Source organism: Sturnus vulgaris, chromosome 9 (assembly GCF_052056855.1).
Source record: "Sturnus vulgaris isolate bStuVul1 chromosome 9, bStuVul1.hap1, whole genome shotgun sequence".
NCBI classification, from domain to species: Eukaryota; Metazoa; Chordata; class Aves; order Passeriformes; family Sturnidae; genus Sturnus; species Sturnus vulgaris.
The window spans coordinates 10,024,067-10,051,102 of record NC_142251.1 but is presented as its reverse complement, the minus strand read 5'-3'; the positions used below and the strand labels follow the sequence as shown (position 1 = coordinate 10,051,102).

Here is a 27,036-nt window from a genome sequence, read left to right as displayed (position 1 = left end):
ATTTCTATTTTTTGTTAGAGAAGCCAGAAAAAACCTCACTTATTTTCTGGATGCTAGTCAGAAAATTTTATTTTTATTTTGAGAAGAGCAGACCTTGACTAATTGAAAGAGCAGATTTGGATCAACAGAAAAGACATCACTCTATAGAGGTAAGATTTTAGAGAAAAGAAGTTAAATCCAACAACTTTCTATGGTATTTCTCAAAATACCACTTGAATGCAAAGGAAACTTAGTCACAAAAATTCTGCTAATAGTGAAAACTCCTGACTTTTCAAAGAGAAGACCACCACCAAAGCTGAGATTTGTATTCATTCTGTACACAGTTGAGACCAGCAAAGAGTTTTTGCTCCCTGGTCTGTCCTGAATTGCTCCTCAGGATTTTCCTACTGAGTTGCAATACTACATCCCCCACTTCCCTGCCAGTGGCACTGCTTGTGGGACATCTCCCAAATGCACAAAGAAAACAGAACCAAGTTATCAAAATCCTGCTGTTTAATCTATGGGAACTCATAAAGCTCTTTTTGACACATGTGGCTTATGGAGTACTCAACTGTATGTCCAGCTGGGCATAAGCCTGGCGTGGTGGGCCCCTTTGCCAGCTGGATCTGGTACAGGACATCTGCCCATGATCTAGTTTAGGATGTTTCACACTGTAGAGCATCTGCCTATACCAGTGTCATTCTCAGGTTTTCTAAAGGAAAGAGATTTTAGAAGAAAAAAGAACCACTGTAGAAGTAGCAGAGTATTTCAGAGACACCAATTTCCCAAGAACAACAGTTTTAGAGAGCAGAAACATTAAGGAAGTTGCAGTGTGTTTATATATGATCCACTTATTTAAAACAAATTATCAGCAGGGAAAAAAAAAAAAAAAGGTCAATATCCCAAGGCAACAGAAAGGAAATCAAGTCTATCAAAGCTGTTTCTGAGCTCCCATTACCTACCCACTTGGCTGACTTTTGAAATTATACTACACCATTCCTTTTTACTCTCATAATGCAAGGAGAAAAGGAAGAAAAAACTCCCCAATCTTACCCCCTCTCTTTATTAAATTACCTTAAAAACAGATCTGCATTGTTACTTCAAGGTTACTAATGTTAGTACTATATATATTTATAGATGAGGTATTCCTTTCTGTCCGAAGCACATGAGGTAATAAGTAGCTGGAATTGTCATGGTGATTTATTAACATATTCTCTAGGAGAAGCCCTGCACCTGCATCTGTGCAGACAGAACACCCACGAAGGCTGAACTCACCCTTACACAGCCCACAAGATCTTAAAAGGAAACACTCCAAATTTAGACCTGCTCCAACAGGTGTCTTTTACTGTTTCACTTTGCATGACCATAAATATCAGAGGTGGAGCAAAAAGCTCCCTGTCCATTGTAATCGTGCTTTGAAAACAAATACCTTTGCCCCCTCCCAAAGCAGAGGCAGCAGCTATGGAATTCTCATCATTTCCTCACTCCTTCATCCTGTCAAGACCCAAGTCAGAGAGATGTCACTGGCAAAACCAGGCTCCAGGGATGAGCACATAACTTTATTTTTTTCTCTTCAAAGGCCCTAAGCTGGTTTTGAAACGTCCCCAAACTGTATTTCTTTCATTCTAGTATCTCATCTTGCAGCTATTTGCCAAAGTGAATGACATGCACAGGCTGTTCATGGCTTTTTATAAGCTCTCATTACCCAAACAGGGAACCATTTCCTTGAAAATGCTTTCCCCAGCAGCATTAGTCTCTCTAGGCACCACCAATAAATTTGTCTTTTGGCTCAGCCTGTTGCACTCCAAAACGTGCCTAAATAGATGTATTTGATATTGTTTTCCACTTGTTTACTGAGGGAGGATGCTACCTGTGGGACTTGTCATCAGGGTGATTAACAGCACAGGGAAAATAAAAGATAATTTTACCTGCCAAGTTGAAAGCTTTGCCAGATTTGCTTTGGCAAGCAAAGGAGCAAAATCCAGACTCCTTTCTGTGGTGTAACAAGGAGATGCAATCCCAAACCCAAAATGGCTATCCACAACTTACAAAACCACAACACAAATCAAAACAACAAATCTGGAAAAGAAATCCTAACCAAACTGAGAAAGAGAATAACAGGTTACACCATGAGCTTGGAAATTCCACTAAAATGTTTCATTCTGTAACACTTCCATTACTACAAAACACCCGAGTCAAGAGCAAAAAATAAGTATTTAATACTCAAAAGGTACTCAGGAGAATGTGTGTTTTCCCCTGTCCCTCCTCACCAGCTGCTCTTTTATGGCAGGAAAGTGAAGAGCATGAAATCCAATGATAGGAAGAAGGCAAAGGTCAGGGAAAAGGTTTTTCTTCAAGGATTTAAATTAGCGTTCTACAGTTTTGCATGTTTTGTCAACATAACTTCCCTCCTGTGAGGAGGGGAAGCCAAAGGGCCTTTGAACCATTTCTGTATGGGGTCTAGATTTTTACCAGTAACAAGATTCCTAGCTTTAAAGAAAAGTTCATCTTCCCTCTTCCCATTCCTTTCACCACTCCCTCCTTGTCCCTCCTTCCACTCCCCTCCTTAAAAAGAGAGAGGAAAAAGAAAATAGAAAAAGGATCTGAAGAACAAAACAAGCACTAGAGGAGTTCTAGAGTTCATGTAATGAGACCACTACAGCCCTTCAAAGGGACCATTAAAAGCAAAACAAACAAAAGCAACACCCTCAAGATGTCTATTGTATTTTACAGAGGAACAAATGAGTGTACTGGAAATTCTCCCACCATCTTGCCACAAAGCCTGTTATTTCATCAAAACAAAGTCCAGAAATCAAGAAACAGCCAACATGGCAGCTGAAAGTCAGTCACATCAAGTGATCCATGAAGAAAATGAGATTGGGCTTGCCTTTTTTCTTTCTCTTTTTTTTTCCTCTTTCTTTACTATGATGTATGAAAGAAAGACTTCAAAGATTGTTTCAAGCGTCGCTTTTGTTTCTCACATGAGAAAATCAGGGGTTGAGCAGGTCTAGACAACTCCACGCTTAAAACACCATTAGCTGCCAACGCTTTGTCCTCCTAGAACTCCCACAGTTGTTTCTACCCTGGATTTGCCTCAAATGAAATTACTTGATGATTTCCATATATATTTTGCTTCCCTCAGAGCTTCCCAAAGATGGCAGCTGTAGGACAGAGAGAGCACACCAGCATTACCAGTTGGCTGTTTCAGATGCCAGAGGCTCACCCAGCTGGGTACTGGCCCAATACTTCTGCTTGATGCTTCAAAGCATCTTTTTGTTTAATTTTTATTCTTTTTAACACTTAGCAGATCTCTTTTTCTTCTTCTACACTATCCTAGCATCTCTGGGCTTTACTTGGAGGGTGGCTAACACTTTACATTCGCTTTCGTAGCTGTGCATGTAAGAAAGACAGGGAGACAGATTTTTATCCCATCTGTATATCATCAACACTCTATTTACCAAATCCCAAATAGTTATGCTCAAGATCTGCTGAAGACAATGTAACTGAACAGGTGCTACCGAGGGCAAAGTTTAGCTTGCAGGATAAAGCCTGATTAATTTAGCTACAGGAATGAGAATCCTCTGTTTAGACGAACCTGTAAAATCAGGGGTCAACTAAGATCACATATGTTATAGCAATTTTTAAGTCATTATACCACAGCCACCCTCTAGTGCCAGGAGGAAGCCATAAAGACAAACTTGTCACCAACAATAGATAAAATATTCCTCCCCTAGCCCAAAATAGATCTATTAGTCTTCATGTGCACAAACCCACAGAATGCATCAGTGATGAATTTCCTACTCTATACAAATCAGCTGCTGTGTATGTACAGAAGGCTTGCCTGCAGATTGGTGCCTGCCATGCCCAAGATAAGCCCAGGAGAGAGCCAGTGGAAGCATGGTGGGACAGGCTCCTTCCATTGCAACAGTTAACAGGGTCCACTCTTGATCACCTTCCTTCTAGGATAATCCTTAAACTGGGGCAGAGGAGGTGTCATCTTTCCACAGGCACAGAAGATCTCCCTCACATCTGGTAGCAGGATGTTCAAGGAAAAATTACACTGAGCTGTGGCCTATAGCACACACCAGAGGCATTTTCACAGCAGAGATTTATCTGAGAGCAGACCCCAGATGTCTGCATCCTTGACTTAAAAGGTCCACATGGATGGATTCCCAGCTCTCAAATGGCTGTTCCACAGGTGTCTCATCTCACAGAGGTGAAAGTCTGACTGTCAGCCTGGGACAGACTACAAAGGTTGGCCTCTCAAGGAGGCAACACAGTTTTGCACAGAACACGTTAGACAACGTGTGCCTGAGAAAACTGAAATCACTGTACTGGAGAGCATAAAGAACAAGTCATCCTTCCTTCTCCTACTAATGGATATGAATTACACTGTGCAGAAAGCTCAGCTTGTCTGGCATATTTGATAAATTCATCCAAGTCCCCAGTGAAGTTCAGTGGTGGACATAGCACAGTCTCTAATGAATCTTTTGGGGCCTGGAAAGACAGCTGAGATTTTGAGCCTTAAATTCATAAGAGGGTAATGAAATCCTGAGAACCTCTCATGGATATTCTGCAAATAATTTGGGACTCAATCAGTGAGACTAGCATTTCATTTATGGACATAGGTCTAACACTTTACAATCTCTGAATCTAAACTGATCTATCACAATATAGGTATTATTTCAAGAAGAGTTACCCTTTCATGCATTCCTTTTCATTCCCTGGATTTTTTCCTAATAAAGGTATAAGACAAGCCTATCAACTGGTTCCAATGATGTAACAAATAATAAAATACTGCTCCCTGAATATTGCAAAAGTGGCTTTTCCTCTTCCTTTCTCATCCTACTTTGTCTTTAACTATCTCTCCCACTACACAATTATTTTATCTCATCCCAAGTTCAGTTTCTATTACAAGGACTCATGAGCTTACTTCTGAAGGATGGATCTTTTAATGACAAGTTCTTCATCCAAGTCAGCTTCATTAGCCATGAAGAGCAATCTTTTTCCTGTGTCATCCACTCCAATGAAGTCGCGCTGCTCCACTGAAGTAGAAAATCAAACAAAATCATTATATAACCCCATTTTAATGCAGACTGGAAAGGCAAATGGGACCTGCAACCACCCCCAAAATACGAAATCTGACTATCCCAGCAAATCCATAAATTTAATAAATATCGCTGAGAACTTTTTCACCTTCTTGTCAGTTGAGGTAGCTGATATATGTCATGGCATTCAAAACACTGGCCCTGAAAGGTCTTTGCATCCTTTTTATGAAGATGCCAACTACAGGTTTCTGACATCCAACACTCAATTTTGAGCTGAACTTTCCTTTTTTTTAAAATAAAAATCCTTGCTTCCTGAATTAAAACAACAACAAACCCAAGTCAAGCAACGAATTCTCAAATCCAACTGATTCTTCTCATAATGTCACTCCACATAGGGGGTCTGGAGAGGATTATGATTTCGGTCAAGACATAAGTATTTTGAAACTCATCTATTTTAGACAAATACCAATACGTAAATCACAAACACACATAAAAGTATAGACTCTAAGACTTCTACCATGGATGTTTCTGGGAGACTTAACTTGGTTTAAATTTCTTTTTTCTAAAACTGTCCACCAAGAGAATACCTAACACTCATATGTATTATTGTGGCAGTCTATCTCCTTCAGTCAGTGCATCAGCAGAGACTTTGGCCTACTGAAATGCACAGCATTTATTTTTTAACAGTTTTCCACAATATCTGAATACAGTGGTGGCAGCTCATTCTAATTTTCACTCTGTAGCTGAGCTACCACTCTGGTGGCAACCACATACTGATCTTTATAAACAGGCTGTACACAGAAAAACTTTAACGAAAGTCCTTTTTCTCCCACTAAATACTATTAATTTGGGTCAAACTGTCATGTATTTGATCTCTTAAGTTAACCATACTGGAGTAACAACATACCCTAGAAGTAGCTAATTCTCAAGTATCTTTTCCAGACAAATTATTTTTAACTTTATTTTTCAGGTCCATCCCTTGTTTTACTGATACCTGCTCTTTCAGAGTTACCACAGTAATAACTACTGTTAAAACAGTCAAATCTATGCAGCTGTTGAAAGTTCTCCTGCGCAATCTTTGATGTAAGTGATCAAGCATACCCTCTTCAGAAAACCCCCCAACTCTTCTCAGAAATTAATTATACAGCAAAGAAATACAAAAAAAAGGCCTGAACATCTAACACCATGACAAAATAAATACAATTATGATAAAGCTTACTTGCTGCAAAAACTCAGAGTAAGTCTTGAAAGCAATGCCTATTTTCATTCTGTGGAGGGCAGTGAAGTTTGAGACCAGAGGCAAATGAACCTTCACCTCTGCCACCTAACTGGGGTCTCCTGACAGGCGGGAAATACAACAGTGATTGACTTCCCTCCACGGAGGCACCAACACTTCTCTAAAAGTTCAGGTTCTGCCTGCCCACCTCTTGGCTGTTCAGTAACATATTACACTGCTGCAGCAAAACTCTATGCAATGGAAAAAGGGAAAAGGGCAACTTGATGAGAGCAGGACCAAGTACATGACTGACACCAAACCTGCTGCTCTTGCTTGTGTGGATAGGTAAAAAACAAACAGTGAAACCATGAGAGTGCACTGTGGGATTTTTTGTAACAGATGCCAGGTCAGGTTTCTCCTTGTACACTGGCAATAAACAACATTACTTCAGTAATTTTTAAAAGACAAAACTTATACACTAAAATCAATTATCCAGAGATACAAGAGTGCTGTTTCAAATCCTGCTGGCATCACTTAGCAAGGAAAAAATAAATGGAAGAGCAGACACGTAACTAGTTCACAAAATCCCTGCAAGGATGTATGAGAAGTGTTAAAGTTATAGTAACCTAACAAAATCATTTGAAGTACAAAATAGAAAAGGAGGATGTGCTTTGCCCCCTCACAATAGATAAATAAGGAATTGACACTGCTATTGCAATTTATTATTTATCTTACAAATTAGATGCCCATCAATTTTAAGGGCTTTAATAATCTAAAGAAATCATGACATTACAAGAGAATGTTATGCACTTTAGTGACAAAAAGAAATAAATTTCAGTCATATTTTTTAAAATGCTTTTTAATCAATCATAATTAATTGACACTTGAGAAAAAGACACTTTGTTAAAGATTCAGTATCCCTACCCTTTCAATTAAATGAAGAGGATTTCACACGATGCAGCAGCCTTCAAGACCACCGAGAGGTCTTCTGGCAAACACAGAGAATACCAGTAATGACATGCTTGCTGCTTTCAAGACAAGAAAAATAAGCAGGAAAGAGTCAACATCCCCATCTTTTCTGCCTTTCTTTATACACAGAAAGGTTCAGACACTATTTTCCACTCAATCCCTCGCAGGTCATCTTTAAGCACACAGCTCCATTTTGGGTTTCTGAATTCCTGACACTCTCTGTTTATTTGGGTTACCACCATTGACTAGCATTTTCATGTTGTGGGCTTTTTTACTGCCATTGCTCTTAGTGCTCAATTTAAAAAGCCAGTGAGATTATTATCGTCAATATATGATCCCTTAAATATAAAACCCAATGAACCTGACCCTGTAATTTGCAGCTGAGTCAAACATTACAGGAAACCATCAGGATGAATTTATAACGCTTAACACACTGCAATTCATGCTAATTTAAGAACTGTTCTTTATATCACAGTTCTTGAATGTTCAATAATACCCCATAAGCAACAAATTTGTATCAGATTCCATGACATACAAAAAAATCTTGTTGATCCTTCTCAAAAAATGAATTGCTTTGTGGAAACCGTGAAAAAATAAATCTAGTGGCTTGTCATGGCATCCCTTTTCTAATCCAAATACTTGAACAGTACAGTCCAAATACATAAAAACCTGTATGCGTCACAGTTTAGAGAAGGAGCTAATAGTGCCACCTACTAAGAAAAACTGCCTAAAATACTCCATGTTAATATCTTGTCTTTAGGTGCTTATGAACTTCACCAAGTTTTAACTGTCTGGGATGAAATTTCCAAGGCCAGGTGCCTGGCTTAAGAGGAACATTTGAAATACTTTAGCAAAAACCATTCAGCTGGTTCTAAGGCTAAGGGGAAAAAAAGTGTTTAGCATAAGCAGAAATGGTTTGGTGTCCCTTCCCTTGCAAAGCTCTAATCAATCTTTGAAAAACTGCAGGTTCACATGCTGTATTCTTCTCTAGCCTTCTATTCTTGCTGCAAAACTTTCTGCATATTTTATTCTTGAGGATAGATTGTTCCAATTCCTCAGCTCCTAGGACTGATCAAACAGCAGGCGCTACCTAAGGTTTTCTGTACCATCAGGCGGTGCAAGCAAAGCACACGAGCCATGAGGCTCCACAGCCATGCTGTGACGGCTGTTCCAGGGGAAACAGTTTAATCTGTTGTCTTTTTGCAGTCTGTTTTTCACAAGGAAATAAAAGTCACAAATTCACAAGGGTGAGGGGAAATAAAAAACATAAAAACGAGAATTCTGCAAGACAGGCTGGAAGGGAAAGAAAGCAGCCCCTGAAAACTACTGGAAACTGTGACTGTCTGTTAAAGGACACTAGACGGGACAGGAATCAGAAGAGAACAGGTGACTGTAGGCAGGTAAATGAACCAGAAATGGAACAGAAGAATGAAACTGGCAGTGAAAGAAAAGAGCAATATATGGTCTTTAAGATATATATACAATATATGCTCTAAAGAAAAGCCAGGCTCTTGACAAGGATCCTTGAGGAAGGAAACTAAGGAAAGAGAACAAGAATGGAGGCTGATGGCAGCAAGAAGCAAGCATAGGAAAAGAAAGATGGATGAGCTAAGGTAATGTTGACAGCAATAAGGTGCATTTAGTCAAGTGGGAATGAAAGCCAGGAGAGTCTGCTGCTCCCTAAAATGTACTTTCCTCCTCCAGAACCTGGAGAAGAACCTAAAATTCCTGTTTTGGCACTCTCCGGCTTTTAACAAATGACTGAAACAGGTCTGGTAGGGTTCATGTCTTATCTGAGGAAGTTCAAAGAAAACATGTCACTAGTGCTGTCCATGGCAGCCCAAGTGGTGCTTTGGGTGGGAGATCTTAGCATTGAGCCCCACAGAAAAACACCAGGGGTGACAAAACACTTCTACATAATGGAATTCTAGTCTTTTCAAGTTTGGTCTTTTACAGATCTGAAAAAACACACACAAATTTTAACAAGTCTTGTAGGAAGAGTTATGCTACAAAATCAAGAACACAGGCAAACAACAAGCAAAATAAGAATACATGTACAATCTGATGTGTTTATATTTGCAAAGAGTCTTCAGATAATCTTGTTTATTCTCACAGACCTCCTCATCCCCACCCGGTGTGTTCAGAGCTCACATGCTGGGCAGCTCTATGATGTTTAATCATAGACCCATTAGTTTACAACTCCTGAATGCTCAACTCTGTGCTGAAGCAGTGCTCTTGACAATGTTTTATGTGTCATTAACACTTAGACTGCATTTTCAAAAATAAGTTATTAGAGCTGTTTGAGAGTCCAAGTACCAAATGCTTTCAGCCCTATTAACCTTACACGTTGCTCCAGAAAAATCTTCATGCAGAGCCTAAGAAGTTTTCTTTTAAAAATGTATTTCCTCCACTTTCAGAAAACTGTTGGCTTGTATTTCACTCCTCTCTCAAATAGTTTGAAGCTACATTTTCTTACTTGTATTCCAGTAATGCCTCCGAGCTTTAATCAAAGACCAGGACCCACTAAGCTGAGAATACTCAAGGCTCAGCATTTTAACAGATATCATTAAAATAAAATGAGAAGTATGGTGTGGGAACAACTGTGTGGTATTTAGTATTTTTAGCATATAAGTAAAATGCTTATAATAGCCCTGCTCTGCCTTACAGCAGTGTTGTGAGAACAGATACATTAAAGATTACAAGGCACTAACTAAGATATTATGGTAAGAGGGACAAGATAAGCATCTAATCAACTACTTGAAATCAGTGGGAGTTTTGCCTAGCCTGGATGTGATTTCAGAATAGTAATTCACTACATACAATGAGAGGGGAGAATTTCTAGAAGTGTTTGCTACCCACCTAGTGCTGGTCCCTACAGTCAGTGTAAAATTCCCAGCTGATGCTGATGCTTAGTGCTCTTGAAAAACCTAACGGTTTTAATGTTCATATGTAACAAAAATTCAGGGTTTCATCCAAAACTCACTGAAGTCACCTGGAGCTTTTCCCTTAACTCTTGTGAGCTTTGGATCACAGCCTGCAAGATTACACGAGTCTAATACTTAATTCTGAGCTGGAAAAAACCAAGTCACACCCTCACCAGGGAATCTGAGGAAAAACAGGGTGCCTGTGCCTTTTTTTATTTCTTTTGCTCTGGGATTGATAACTAAACATATCATACATACCAGTGGTTTCCTCTATAATTTATTAATAAATGTGTATTCCTACCTACATACCTGGCTTTTTTTTCCCTTTCTGTCCTGGTACCACTTCTGTTGGTTCATGAGTTTTCTTCATCAACATGGAGAGAGTAGCATCATGTGTCCGAAAGAGGTCCACAACTTCATATAAATCAACATCTGTGATCAGATCGCAGCTCAACACCAAGACATCAGTCTGTCAAAGAAGGAAAAAAAACAGCAAACTTTTCAGAGATACAAATTACCACATATGGACTAGCATCTGAGGACCCAAAAACAAACACACACTAACTTTTTTTCTTTTCCCTAAATTTACTACTGCCAAAAATAGCTCCAGATTTTTACCAGTGCGTTTTTCTTGAGTCCTGCTGTTACTGTTATTTGGTTAATGCTTATCCAGCTTTGGACCATAAAGAATATGTGACCATCTAAATTGTCTTCATCTGCTCCTAAGGAGACAGCAGCCATGTGTGTCCTTCTTTTAAGGCCAACAAGAAATTCTGCAGTATTTTCAACAGCTACTTTTAGTTATATAATGATGTAGGAAAGAAATCTTTCTAAAGAACTCTTTTTTAGCTGACTTTGCATCTGGCTACAAACCACTGGAAAAGATATTTAAACTATGTTATTTTATTGGGGGACAAAAAAAACAAAGACTATCTAGGATGTGATTTACTCAGCAATTGCACTGCGATGGTGGGCTCAGTTTAGAAATACATTTCTTAAAACCAGCAATACTCCACATTACAAGAAAAAAAAAAAGAGGATGTTAGGTCCTATTTAATAAGAGGCTTGTACTTAATTTTGATCTCAAAGGATTCCAAAGTGCCTTATACAGTTTTTAAGAGAACTGGTGCACAAAGCACAGGAACATTGTCACATATTGAGCAAGACACAGAAGTTTCCTTAATGGTGCACACTATCAATATAACCCAGCTCAAAACTTTTATTTAGAAAAAATTTTCTGTATTTCACATGGGTTGTGGAATATGCTGCCAAAAACCTCTGAGTTCAGCAATTAGCTTCATTTAAACTAATCCTAACATAATATTTGTGCAGCATGGCCTACAGAAAAGTAGCAAATTTCCACTTTTTGTTAATGATCAACCTTCTAAAGACCTCTCCAGAAGACAGTGTTTCTTTCCTGACAGTTACCATTTTCACTTTCTCTGCTACCATTTCCCATGCTAAGCCTCCCTGCAGTGTGACACGGCTGCCTAGTTTTGTCTTTTAAAAAGACAATATTTAATGAGAAAGGCATTAGACAGTACTTAGAAAAACCTGAGTTAATCCACATAGGATCAATTAGCAAGTCTACTCTTACTTTTGAAAACTATCTTGGTTTAAAGCAAACTATTTCAGGATTCACCTCTCATTCCAGAAAGGTTTATTACAGAAAAGCTTGCTTTACAGACTTTATCTAACACTAGGAGATTCCACATTGTTGTTGAGATTAGCTGAGGTCTGGTATTTACATTATTTGACAGGTTCTCCTATAACTGCTAGGCAGTTTCATGTGTTTACCAATAAGGCATTGGAATTCATCATGTCACAAACTGTTGGAGCTACTGATTTGGCATGCTGTGCAAAAGGTCAAGCTCTTCCATTTTCATGTGATTTCTCCCCACTTTACTGAGAAACACCTGGCTGCTTCACAGTAAGGAACAATCTGCAGGTTGAGAATTTTGCGCGTTCAAAACCTGACTTGCATCACTCCTTCTAACATATTTTCAAAATGTCTATTTTATATTACAGTTTTGCCCAAGAAAAGTGTTTTAATTAGCACTTCTCTTAAAAAAACCCCAACATGCATACATTGGAAAAAACCCCAACAACCCAAACCACTGAAACAAGTTACCCAGCACTCTGGAGCAGCCCTGCTCCAACATTTTGAGGTGTACAAAGAAAATAAGAAAAAAATTCAGCTTGGTGTGGAAGCAAATCTCCTGCTTCACAATTGTAAACCGTGAAGAAACACATATTAAATATCCTGAAAAATCCTGCAAAATTTTCAGATATTCTGTTTTTACAACAGCATGAATGAATTACGACATTTATATAAAAGGCCAAAAGGTATTCAAGACCCATATAAATAGACCTGTACTTTTCAAATTCACTTTATAGAAGGAAGAGATTGCCAGCTTCAAATCTAGATGCATTCGCTCCAGTGGTGAAAATAAGAAATAATAAAATCAGAGAGACTGACACCCCAATAGTCTTATACTAAGGAATGACTATCTGGACTTGTAAAACAAACCTTGTAATTATTTCACTTTTTACTAAATGCTTTAATCTGTCACTAATGCAAAAACCCAACAAGCATTTCATAGTTCTGACCAGGCTCCTGGGTCTTTTCTTCTCCCTATAGGACAAGCTTTTTGCAAAAACTGAATGCAAGACCCCTGAGGAGCATACGGGAACAGAACCACCAAATGTCTGGTTGCCATCTGTTCTACCCATTTACTCTCCCAATATGTAAATAAACGTCAGTGAGCGCAGGGACCAGTGAAACACACAGTTGCTCTGTAAAGCCCACATTTCTGCCTCTCCTCCTGATGAGCAGAGCAGTGGCCTCAGAAGCACGCTGAGAATACACTATGAAAGGCTCTTTTGGGACTTGACAGCCTCCCCTTTGAAACACCACCCCCCTCATAAATAAAGCCCTCACTGTCTAATGGATGCACTTTTTTTCCCAGTGTACAACTCCTGAACGAATAAACTAATGGCTAAATGAAAAAATAAACTATCCTAGAACCTCAGCAGAAGTGTGTGTTTTTCTTTACGTTTTCGAGGTGGGTGTAGAAGAAAGAAAATAAATGGTAGAACTTGTGGTTTTTTTTACATATATACATGTCAAATAAATGCAGTGCACCTTTCCCAATGAACCACTGATACAAAGAAGAGAAGTACGTTTTTACTACATGCACTCACGTGCTAACAAGGGGTATGTGAACATACTTGACTTCATGAATTATGCAAACACCTAAGTACACACACATCTCTTAATGAAATACATGTAACAATGATTACATCAACCCCAAACTATTATACAAACAGACGATAAGAATCAACATGAACTGATTAAAAAAACCCCAGCAAGCACACACCTCAAGCAGAACGACTGCAAAGGAAAAAAATGCACACAGAAATGCACTCTCAACACACATTACAACCACGGGCAGGGCAAGGCAAAGGTCTTAAATCAAGAAGGACCATCTGATGGACGGAGCATGAAACATACTTGGAATATCTGGTATTTTCCTGCTCTGCCAAACTTGACACATGCCATTTTGTTCCTACTACTTTTATGACAAAGAGAAGCCCTCATCACAGACAGGGCTCTATATAGCTCTTCTATAACAGAAGCTGCTATACAGAGAAGGTGAAAAGGCCATCAAGCATAAGAGAAGAGCAAATGATTTTGGGTTGAGGAACACAGGAAAACAATGTATTGCTACTCACAGAGACAGCAGCCCTGCCCTGCTGGTAGCACAGCTCATGTTTTTGTGAGCATCACGAGAACCACAGAAAAGACAAGGAGAATATAACGCTCCTTGGAAGCATTAACCCGGGCCTTAGCAATCCCTTTTAACCTCAGATTTGCAGTTCACTCACTCAAATGAAAAACTGAGACTAGGCTACTGACCTAGTGGAGAAAAGGATTCTGCAGAGATCATCCCACCTATGATCAGAGTTTCAAGAAGATCTTTCTGCATCCGTACTGACTTCATAAATTACTGGAGCTCTGGGCTTTCAGTCCAACCATCCCTGAATACAGAGTATTCAGTTAAGTCAAGTATGAAAAAATGGCACTAAGGTCCCCTCTAAAATCTCCACTCTACCTTTTCAACATCGGCTAATAGCACTTCACCATCAAAAGTTATGAACTGTGAAATGATCAGATATGAATGAAGTTAAATACTTGATCCAGATAAATAAAACAGTGTAATATAAAACATGAAGAGATTTATACAGAATAGAGAAAACAGTAAGGAAAAAACACTGAAAAGCAGTATGTCAACAATTATATTAAACCCAACACAATATGGAAAATATACACAAAAACAAGACCAAAAAGCAGATTGTTTCAAGAACTCGGATCAAGACAGCCGATTTAAAAATAGAAAACATGTTTTCAATGGAACTAATTCATACCACAGATCAAAAGATGGATGCAATTATATGGTGTAATATACCAGCATAAATAAAAAGCCTTGGACTTTCTCACACCCCACATACAAAGGCAATGCTAAAAACCCTTTTATATTCAGCAATTATTGCTGGAGCCCTTATGATCAAACAGGAGATGTCAAGGTTACCACAGATAGCTGGCAGCAAATTATGAATTTTTAGTGGTATTCAGTATGCTTTTTCTATCAAATATAGACAAGGGCAGGACCTCACAGCCTAAACTGCTGATGGCCTCAAAAACAGCAGACTAGAAAATGAGAAAACATGTGTTGCAAGGAAACCGTAATATGAACAAAATCAGCCTCAAGAGAAAGAGGAAAACAAATGTCAGATTGCATTATAAACAGAAAAGAAGCAAAACATCCACAAGCAGTAGAATCAGCTTCTTACAGAACTGAAAACAGACAAAACATTGAAGATAAATGTTAAAAGTTTCCAAATGCAAAGTACTACAGCTGAGACTTTGACAGGAAAAGAAAGAAAATCAAGAGATTAGATATATTCAATCTAAGTTAACACATGCACAAACAGAGAACTTTGCATCACTTCCTGCAGTGTCACCAAACAACAGGGGACAGAGAGAGGAACAAGTTATAATTATTGCTGGAATTAGGACTGAGTTTTATACACAATAGCCTGGAACTTCACCCACATGTTGCATTAACAGTGGGGTTTGTGTGTAATGCTTTTTATTATTCTAAAGAGTGGAAAGGGAAAAAACAGTTTGGCTGTGGGCAAGCATTTTGATTGCTTGTTAGCATTCTCCAGGCAAAGTCAAAGATATCTCCCAGCAATGGCATTACTCACCACTCTTCAGATCAGAAACTTACATCCAAGGCTTTAGAGAACCCCTTTTTATCTCAGTCTCTATTAAGAGACTTCCAATTTCCACACCTGTGACCTCTTTGAAGCTCCATGGCCATTGATGCAACTGGAGCAGGGAACCTCATTTATTTTTTGATGTCTGTTGTTAGCTACCAACTGAAATGGCCACCTTTGGCTGGGAATTCCCACTCTCCTATTGTAATGTCCTTGATAGCAAGATTCAGAAGGAAATCATGATTTCGTACTTTGCTAGCAGACATGAAGCATTTATCTTCTCTGCTCTCACCTTGCAGCAGGAAGTTTTCTGTAGACTAGCACCTTCATAACTATTCTGAGGATAGAGGACAGTGGAGGCACAGAATGTCCCTTAATCTGAAATCCAGAAGCAACCTCTCCTCATTAAAGGATGGAATAATTATTTTTTAAGCCATGTGCAACGTGAAAGGAGCTTCTTAGACGTTTTTTTCCTTTTTTTCAAAAAAAAAGAAAACAGGAAAGTCTAATGTGAGAGCCAAGGGAGTCTCTTCTAATTTCTTGGATGGCCCTGAATTCATCAGGTGAGGATATCTTAAGGCAATGTGAATGCCTTCACATACATAACCTGTCAGCATCACTGTTTATCTTCCCAAAGAAAGCTGCAAGAAAGATGCCAGAAGCTGAGGAGGAGACTTAACCCCAGTCCCATCATATGGCTCATCCTATGTTTTGTATCAGATGGGATCATACAATGAAAACACCATTTTAGGTTATCTTTGCATCTCATGAGCTACTATCCAAAATCAATATTTTTTAATTTACATACATATAAGCTAGGAACAGGAAAGATATTCAAGCCTAGAAGGCATCCTGTCTCCTCCCAGAAGGAAGTCTTGTTACCTATGCTCAAACTGACATGTGGAGTCGAAAAGGGTAATTTACACTTCTCAGCAATGAAACCCAGAAGTTTAGAGATGAACAAAAGTTCATAAACTTATTAAGGATGTTTTCAAAGCAAGACATTGATATTATGACACTTATTGAACTGTAAAACTTCTGGTCTGGAACATAAGCTTTGCAATCCACCTTTTCATCTGGTTTCAACTAAATCAATCTTGTCCTACTTAAACAGTACTCCAAAAGTAATTTTCCCAGCTTAGCCCTCTACCCACATTACCCTTCTTCACTGGTTCTGTTTTCTATCACATGAAGCACAAGCTGTTCACTGTCCTTTTAATAGCCTATCCCATCCACTTGTCATGCACTTAGCAAATCTACTTCTACCTCACTTCAATACAGTATGACAGCCCTAATATCTATTTCTGTATCTTCTGAAGGGTGTGGCTTTAGCCTCTGCTGTGTTTTTTTTTTTTCTTTTTTTTTTTTAGTAAAAGAAATCTGCTACGCTTATACTTGCAAAGCTACACTGACAATTGTCATGCCATCAGTATGCTGGGGCACTGGAGTGACACAGTTGATCCTGTCTTGGTAGGCTCTCTCATTTGTCTGCGATCACAGTCATTCTCTTGGGTTTATGTCCTAAACCTGAGTATGCCACAGAAGAGACTGTTTTTCCCATTTAAAGGCATCCAGAAGTGTTCACCGTGCCTACAAGGACTCAGGGGAGCACCCCAGAACCCAGACCCAGAATTTGTCAGTTCATGGAGGGTAAGCCTGGCAAGGTAAATTCTCTCCTGGCTCAATGCAGTGCATGGACAGAACCCTTCTCCACAGGCAGAACTCCAGAAAAAAATGGCACTCTCCTTGTCGCTCCTATTCCTGGAAGGCAGGTTTCCAGGACTACCTGGACAGCAGCACTACCAGACCTGCTGTGCAGCTGATCTTGGACTCTGCCTCACATGAACAGAAAGGAGAACACAGCAGTCGGGCTCCAACCTCAACAGCAGCAGCGCAGCAGGAATTGCTGCCAAAGCCCAGAGCTCAAGCCCAGGCTTAACACTTAATGTAAGCAGAGCCTTAGGCAGTCAGGTGCTGCAGTCATACACACAATAATAATAAAAAGTAGTCCTAATGGAGCTCAATCGGCTCAACTTATTGAAGGGAAAGAAGGCCTTTGACCACAGCCAGAAATCAGCTCAACTGCAGGACTCAGCAGCACAACACAAAGCAGGAATGACAGGATTCAGGGGCTAGGAACCAGTGATCAGCATAGGAATAAAATGCAAAGTGGTTTAAGAGGGAGAATAAATACAACCTGGAACAAAATACTGTAATAGGCAATTCATACATTCTAGTAGATGAAGAAAGTCTTGCTATATTTCAGAAATGCTTTCACTAAGTCATCCTAAGTTTTGGGGCTAACAGCCCCAACTAGTGGGTGTAAACCCCCATACAGACTAGAGGATCATAATGATTCCTCGCAGTCTCAAACTAGACAGTAAATAAAAACCAAAACATACAAGCAGGTGTCCTCAGGAGCTATTCTGCCATCCTGCAGCTAGTATCACCATGATCTTAAATTAAAAAACTCTTTCCAAGGTCAAAACAAGTCATTACACAACATCTAGTTTCAACACTGCTTCAAAAGAAAACCCAAATTCTAATGTACTCTGCAAAGCAGAGGCTCTGTAAGACAGCTCAGTGGAATTGCTACTGTGCACCAGTCTGCACAGGAGTGGCAACCACCTGCCTGAAACCCCATCAGCCTTGTTCAAATTCTGGGGCTCTTCTTCTCTAAACACTTTTCATGCCATGGTAAATAACACACTATTATAACCTGTAGATTCCTAAACTATCTTCCACACCAGTATCATTTTCTCCTCTAGCACCTTTCTAATTTTTCCAATGGTGTCTGGTCTGCAGCAACTGCTGTTGTAAGGAAAATGTTATGAAAACTTCAAGGCCTCCACCGCTTTTTCCAGCACTATATTCTACATCCAGAATTTTCGCCACCTGCCCAAAGAAGCTGACTGAATTTATACTACAGAAGAATATCTAAATTCGCTTCAAGAAAATCTGAATGCACATTTGCTTTTCCATTTTCAGCACAGAACCAAGGAAAAATAAGATAACCTCTTTGGGTTTCCCAGTTAGCACAGCATGACAAAAATGCAAAATTAAATTCCAGGCATCCTAAAGTCCACTGATCTCCACCATGGCTTTCACCAAATTAAATAGTGACAGAAAACCAGTGCAGAGAAGAGTGACAGCCTCTGGGATAGTCTGTGCTGTTCACAGCACCACATCCCTATTATCAGTGTTACACAACTGTATCAAGCTGCAAAACCAGGCACAGGGGAAAACCCTCTCCAGCAGCACAGTCCAGGGGCTGACATTTGGCATCTCCTTCCTCCCACATTCCCCAAAAACTGGAACTAGGTACTTCGGCTCCAACACACCTACAAGTTGGGTCTGATCTGAACAATTCCATTTTCTCTTTCAGGGGAAGAGTATCACCTGCAATGATACCTTTTTTGGACATTTTTCTGGAAGAACATTCCTTGCTGCATGTAGACTTTTTTACTTTGTTTCTAGCCTATGGGTTTTCTACTTTTCCCCATGTTTGCATTTTCCCCACTTTTGGATCTTAAAAGCTCTTCCCTCAGAGAATGTTTGGGCATTTCATGGCAATTGTGGACATTACAGCTGTCAGAGTTAATGGTTAACCATGACAGCGTCATGGTTAAAGCACAGTAAGTTATTTACATAGGGCAGCTGTATATATTTTAAATAGGGAAAACGAAAGAGGATTTACCAAAATGAACACTACTAGTTACTCCCCCAAAATGAAAACTAGTAGTGGCTGACAAAACCAGGAAAATATTTTTACCAGGATGCTTTTAAATAAATTACTTCAGCTACGTGCATGTGCAAAGAGCATGCTGTGTCTGCAAGTAGAATAGGCTGAATTTGTGTAATTCATCAGAAACCACAGAGGGCCTAAATGAAAACACACACTGTAATACAGGAAAAGCACTGACCATTAACTTCTACATGGGAACAAGAGGCATTGGTTAACATAATGAGCACAGGCCTAGAGTTCCCAGGAGCATGAAAAGGATAAGGATATGCAACAATTGAAACTGACAGGCATCTCAGGTCTATCAATGACTCTTCTTGCAAAACACCTAAGGTTTTGCCTGCCTGTATAATGGAAGGCATCCTCTTTAGCTGACAATGGGCAGAATAGGAAATGCCCTAATAATAATTCTTGATCCAACTTTCACAGCTAATGGTCTTATTCAAACTTCTGGTGTCTAAGCCATTATCCATACTAAACCTGGGCAGCAAAATAATTTAATTAGCTAGAGTCTTCTAAAGTTGAACAACATTGAAAAAATAAAATAAAACAACAAACAAAAACCCCCAACAATTGCTGAATTCTCTCTTACCCTGCCAGAAAAAATAATGATCAGCTGAAAGTCTTGAACAGATTCTTCAAGCACAGAGTCAGGCAGTGGTGTATAGCTCCCCATAGCCACACAGCTTGAGCACCTGCCTGTGCTGCCTTCTACCAAGACAATCAGCTGTGCTTTGGAATGGGACTTGGGCATGCAAGCTGGAATAAATGTTCGCTAGTGCCTTCAGTAGTAGCAGCTTTCAGTATGAGGAAGAGAGAAAAAAGATGCTACATACCCTGTGAGCTGCCATCTGATACATCTACTTTCTCTACTAACATTGTGCAAGGCAGATTCAGAAAAACCACCAAGACAGCATTTTTATTTGCATTTTAAACACTTAAGTAAACAATGTTTGCTGTCAGCTGTGCTAGACGAAAATGATGAAATTATTTTTACTACTTCAAAACAGATTAACAGAGTATTTACTTAAGTCTTGCTATTATACAGAGAGAGACCTTGTTTCTTACAAATGAATTTAATTTGGGTTTTTTATTTCCACTGACAGTACAAAAAACCACGTAACTCTGTATTATGGGGACCTGAGTTTTTCTTTCCATGCTCACCAAACTCTGCTCAGTTGTACCAAAAGGATTTAGATTCCATCTTCCAGCCGTTCCAGCAAGCTTACTTACATCATGTGTTTGGAAAGGAGATTTTTCAGCAGAGGAAGCGGAGCGCTTCGCCATGCTGGCCAAGACTCCATGGATCAGTGACCCTCAGCAGCACACAGACCACCACCGTGACATCACACTTTCCACAACACAGATCCCAAAGATGCACATACCAAGAGAATCTGGAGTTTCAATCTTTGTTTATTTGTTCAAAGAAAGCTGGTTTTTCTTCTTCTTTTTAGTAGCTTTTTAGGGTTTGTTTTGCTTTGCTTTTAAAGAGCTATATTACTTTGTAATCTTACTTTTCGAAACTGAGAAAACCAGGTGGACCACCTGAGACGAAACATTTCTCTCACAAGCACTCACCAGCGATAGCAGCAGAAGACAAGCTGATTAATTCACACCATATTATTCAGGGCTTCCATTAACACAGCTAAGGGCTCATCAAGGGAGGAAAATATGAAATTGTTCCATTGCTGTTACTCTGCTGGAACGCCACATTTTAATCACTGTCTGGAGTATAGTTGAGTGACACAAGGGAGAGAAATGCTTAATAGAAGATGAAAATAATATAGACTCAGTGAAGACAAATGTTTGATCCAGGCACACCCAGTACACCCGAAACACAGATTCATGAGTTAACCAGGTTTTTCAACCTGCTGCCTGGAGAGCCCCAGCCTGGGAGGTGGTGCCAGACAGCAGCTGTGTGGGTCGGGTAAAATTTGGCACAGGAAACAAAATGGTGAAATATTAGAGATGCCTAAATTTCAGAGGAACTAATTTGTAAACTATAGTGACACCCCTTGCCATTTATTTTTTCACCAACAGTAATCTACAATCCACAAAAAGGGCTTTAGTAGCCTGATGAATAGTACAAGCAGATGGTCACAGAAACACAGTTCTCAAAGGAGTTTCCTGAGTCAAGAGTTTTGCCTCCTGTCATTCCAACTATTGATTTACTTAGTTTATTTAAAAGCAAACAAAAAAACAACAAGAAAACAGATTCTCATTCTAGGAGGAAATTAGCAGATTCTTATCTTGTTTACTCCTGGAAACTGTCTCACAATCCTATTCTGCTCTGATTGAAACCTTTCTGTAAAAAAAAAGCCTATGTTTTCTCACAGCAAATTCAAACCCATTTATACTCCACTCTGAATATCTTATCTCCTTTTCTAGTGTTTGTCCCACATTTGATACATTTGAGTTCCACACCTGCTCAGTATTCCTGGCAAACAACCCCTTCTCATTGCCTTAAGCAATATAATTAATTTCTCATCTCTACCATAAAGAATGCTTTACCTGATACATTCTAGTTTTGCATTAACTTCTCCTTCCTCCATAAGAATGGCTGCTTATCATCACACTATTTCAACCAGTACATTCTGAGACATTGAAATTTACTCTTGGGCTTCCAGCTCCTACCACAAATTTCTTATTACTATTCCCCCAAATCATAAGTTCTGTATTTCCAGCGAAACTCTATGTGCTATAATTGTGCTAGAACATGGCAGGTCATGACATTCACATTGCATACTGATCCTGTGAATCATCCAAAGGAAGCCTAGTGAACTGCAAGAGAAGGCCTTTAAGAATGGCAGTCAAATAAATGAAGACCTATATCTGGACTGCAAAAACCATACTGGATGTACCAAAAGACTTTACAATATGACCTGATAAAAGCATGCCCACTAATATCAGCTACAGAGGAAAAGCCTCCCTAAGTGAGCTATGGGATTTCATTACATAAAATTACAAGGAATATCAAAATAAGTTCACTTTATAAAAGGCTACTCTCCCCATAATAATGAAAAAAAAAACCTACCACTGAAAGACAAGCTACCTACAAAACAAAACTGCATCATCTGCTAGCACAGCCTGCAGCAGACAGCACTCAGTCTCTTCTCTTGCTAGAAAGTGTATCACGTATCACCACTGAAACAATCAAAACTTTTACTGACTTCCCTATTACTCAGATTCAACTCATCTGAATGCTCCAGCCAGTGCTGCTTACCAATGAAAACCAGAAACAAGGACTAGTAATAGTTATTGAGGAGAAAGCAATTATATATCATTTTAAAGGAAAGATCTTCACATAGAACCGTATCTCTTACATAGAACCCCTTCCATACTGCTCCAAGCAATTAGCAAGTTCAGGATGCTAAATAAAAATAAATAAAAACAAAGTCATGGAAGTTATTAAATTACACCTTAACACCTGCTGTCTGCACCTGCAAAATCAGCCTTACTGTTTTACTAAAAATGCCAAACACTGATCATATTTGAAAACCCCTTAATCTTGAAGCAGTATGTACGAGGAAATTTGAGTACAAATCCAAAGCAAGATTAATGTTTTCTTATCATCTACAGATGAGGTATTTAGTTGTTCATGCCCAGGGCTAGATTAAACCTTCCTTACATTCAAATTGTTTGGTCTTTTGTCCCTAATGAAAGTTTAATTTTTAGAGGACCTGATTCTTAAGAAAGCAAATTATTTCTTCCCCCACACAGATTCTCCAGACTGCTTGAAAAGTGTGCAAAGGCAACATGCCTCTCATGCCTGTAATGGGTGAAACAGCAACCAGTAACAGCCTGATTGAGGAAAGATATTTAAAAAGAGTAAAATCAAAAAGTGACAGGAAAAAAATCTGGATGTAGAAAATGAGATTTCATAAAGGGAAGTCTGATTTATTTTTGTACAAAAATAATTTTTTATACCTCTGCTAACTCATTTTTTTCAAACACTTCTTGACAGGTTTTTAGTGCAAACAAGAGATTAACAAGATTCTACCACTTCTAATCCTACATATAAACAAGAAAATAATTAAGTCATTGGAGCTCTACTTTCATTTTCATATTTTGAAAAGCCATTCATTAGCAGTCTTTCAAACTATGAGCAGAAAACTACAAACTGACAATGATATTAAAATTCTATCAAAACCCTAAGATTGGATATGAAAATGATACCCATGAAAGCTGCCATAAGGCACACAGACTATAGCAGGACCCTGAAACAAACTGCATTCCAGGGAAATGCTGGGATGGTCCCTAGGAGGGCAATTAAGATATGATCAACAGTTTTCACAATGTTCTTTAACATACTGTTTTCATATCCCTGTATAAATCAAAACATTTAAGAAATAAATAGGTCTTATACCCACATTTTTGCTTTTTGACAACATAATTTTAAGTGGTGCACTTAGTGTAAAACATTGATAAGTGTAATTTTTTTAATTTGGTAATATAAACACAGGCAAAAAAATTCCTTAGTTTCTACTCCATATGCTGCAAAATTATTTTTCAGTTATTTATATTAAGACTGACACATTCCAGACTGAGGACCTTTTTAAAATCATAGTCTAGCACACACTGAATAAACCACAACATTGGAGATACAGAAACTGAACTACAGCTCTAATGAAATTTCCTAACTGCTTTCACTTAAGACAGCTTCAACTCGTATTTAATATCTTGTCCTGCTGGCTTTCTGAAGGTGGGGAAACAGAGTATGTAATATTACACAGAATATTTAATATCATAAGGTTATTTTATGCATGAAACTGTAAGAGATTTGAGACGGAAGTCCGCTTTCCAATACTGGTCCACACCCCTTTAATGATCCCAGGTAAATCATTTCACCTCATTTACGCCTCAGTTCTCAGCTGTACAATTGTGAAGACAAACTGATTAATGGTGTTTGCTATTGAGACCCCAGAACTGAATTTTTCATAAAACCAAACAAAACAACCCACTACGCAAGTCAGTTAGAGAACTACCGGTAAAGAACAGGCCAGACTGACACCCAGCCCTAGGAATACACAAAGTGAAACTTACAGGATCAAGTTTTCTGGTGTTCACTACTTTTCAAGCAGGTGCCTTTAGGAATCAAGTTTAGCATAATATTTTTATTGTATGAAGGATCCAAGAAAAGGAGACATTCAGACTTGTAATGAACATGAAAACCCTAATGAAGTGCTACCTTGTCAATCAGGTATAGGCTGAGACAGCCAAAAATAACAGGAAGACTTCCAATACAGCAAAGAACCTGCATTTAGTACATCAACTTTTGAAGTAAAATTGTCAAAAACATTATTATGTGTGCAAAGTGGGCAAACAGCAAACAAAAACTTTAATGAGTTTCCTTTGCTCTCATGAACTTCTGAACAACCTACAAAAAGTAAGACTGGCAGAGTCAGATGCTTGTTTTACTGTGAATGAAGAGTCTACCCGCCACCAGAAACACCAGCACCACAGAGAGAAAACAATGGAAACTACGTTTCCTTAGCCCTTACAGGTTTTGCATGTACACGCTCTCTTGCTACTTCTGCACGCATTTCTGTGTCATCTTGACATCTAATCTTTAAAGTATCAAGCTTCATTACCCCAAGGTGCAAGACAACAAAAAGGCCCAAAACTGCAGGCACAGCAAGCAGCAGTGAGACTCCTTCAGTCAAAGCTAGACAAGGCAGCAAGTCATGAAATGTTATGCTTTAGAGCGCTTTATGCACATCTCAGAATTTGTGATCAGCAGTTCTGCCACCCTTAGACATATTTCTTACTGTGCATTTATAATCTTGGCTTAACTCCCTGTCACTTGCACTGCACACAAGCAAGTTGTCTATACTGTGCCATGTTACCTTGCTTTCACTGAGCATACTTGTTCTTCTGTCCGTGGGCAATTAACTCAATTTGTGACAACTAAGTTTCAGCAACCAGTTTAAACTTCTCATCAGACTTTTGGCATAGGCTGCAAAAATCCTGCCAGCAAACTATGGCCACAAGAAGCAGTTGTTTCCACCAGGGAAACTCATTCTTCAACGAGATCACTCTCCCGCTGCACTGCAAACACAGCCAACATACAGCAGCTTTTCAGCTACCTCTGCTGTGGAGTTCTCTCACCTATATCACACAGGAGAGGGCATACCCTGTAAGAGGTGCACCAGCGGTATGCATTTACTAGAGGAATGACTCCAAAATACACAGCGCAGCAATCTGCTCAAGAACTTAGTATAGGCTTCTTTCAAATAAGAGACCACTTTGTCCTCTGTGCCCAGACAAGCAGACATGGAATAAAAAGGGCAGAAGCAGCTGCTGCCATTCATACACAGCATTTGACTTAGGAAAACTTGTGTGGTTTTCAGGACTACCTCACATCTTCTCTAAGCCATTTTCTGAAAAATAAACAGAAGATCAACACTGCCGCCTGTGAAGACACACTATTTTCTAACTCACAGACGCTCTGCTGGTTGTCTCCCAGCGCCCCTAAGCAGACCTGCCTCCATTACCAAAAAGAGAGACACCTCGACCACAGACTTGTCACTGATCAGGCAATAAAACTGTAATGTCAGGGTCCCAATTTTCAGTGCAGATATTTCCTTATTGCACACATGTATTTAACAAATACTGCCAAACTGTTTTATGACAAAAAGGGATTCTCCACGTGACAGAAACATTCAGTTCAGTTAAACTGATTTTGTAAATTTTGGTTTTCTTTGCTATGTATTCTCTTCATCCTCTAAATAGTCTAGTCTGTGCATTAATCCCTTGATGGATCTGTCGCGCTGTGCCACCTACACATCCGTATTTGTCTTCAAGTTTCACCTTGTCCCAAGTGAAGTCTTTCTCTTGGGAGTATAAGCCTGTAACACTGCACTTTATTAGCTTCAAAAAGAAACCTCAGGACTTAAGCACTCATTGAAGTTCTGTTGCAACATTTATTTAAACAGGCAATTTGGCTAAGATGGCCTAAACAGACAGGGAACAAGTCGTATGATTAAGTCTATGACAATAACAAAAACAAAATTCTGTCCCAGATCACAGCAAGAGCTCCAAGCAGCATTTCTGCCTTACATGGGAGTGTTTTAATTATGCAGCTGGAAATTAAAATTCTGTGAACTGTTGGTTTTATTCAACCAGCAGCCCTTTATCACATCAGGGCACTGTTTATTGAAGAGCTTACTGTAAGACCAAGTGAGCAAAAGCAGAGAAAAAGAAGAAAAATGAAGCCCAGCACAAGTCACTGACCCAACAACGCAGGCATGCCTGTGTCAGGGCCAACGGTGAACACAAACTTTCTTGAGTATCACTGCGTTGCCTAAGACACCAAAGAAAGTTTGTGCAGAGCTACTTACCCAAGCACTAGGTGGACAGCAACCATCACATGTTGTATCAAAAAATCATAGAAACAAATACAACCTTTTAATTACACTGCCAGAAAGCTAACACTGACCAAGAAGCAGCCAGAGTCCAGCCTGAAGAGATTCCAGCCTTCTCAGCTCTCAATTCCAATCATTCAGAGTCTTTGTGCGAGTTCCCCCGTGAGGTGACCTTTACAAAATTCAGCTCTTTTGAAGACCAGGAAATTCACTTACGCATAATATAATTATAAAGGACACTCCTTACAACACAAAAAAACATATAAACAAATAACTTCCAGTTAAGTTCAATAAAAGACAGTAATACCTTAATTTTCTGGTGAATATGCCTCAGTGAATCTGCTGTACCCATGTCCATGTTGTCACTGATGCACACAAAATCAAGTTTCATTTTTGTGTCCAGGTTTAGCATCTTTTGGATTTCCTTCCTTGTAATCACAATGACCTCTAGGACAAAAGAGAGTGAGATGAGAGGAGGCAGGAAAAATCCAAATCACATTTATCACAAATA

At 39.1% G+C, this 27,036-nt stretch overlaps 1 protein-coding gene across 2 annotated transcripts in view; it reads right to left on the bottom strand.

The window, feature by feature from the left end:
- Positions 1-27,036, bottom strand: part of EIF2B3 (eukaryotic translation initiation factor 2B subunit gamma) — a 98,346-nt gene that overhangs the window by 67,528 nt on the left and 3,782 nt on the right. For both annotated transcript variants that reach the window (XM_014872088.2, XM_088169529.1), the window contains exons 2-4: positions 26,833-26,972; positions 10,446-10,605; positions 4,913-5,024 (exon numbers count right to left, since the gene is read on the bottom strand). In XM_014872088.2, coding sequence (XP_014727574.1) covers positions 4,913-5,024; positions 10,446-10,605; positions 26,833-26,972 — 412 coding nt within the window. The remainder of the gene's footprint in view (positions 1-4,912; positions 5,025-10,445; positions 10,606-26,832; positions 26,973-27,036) is intronic.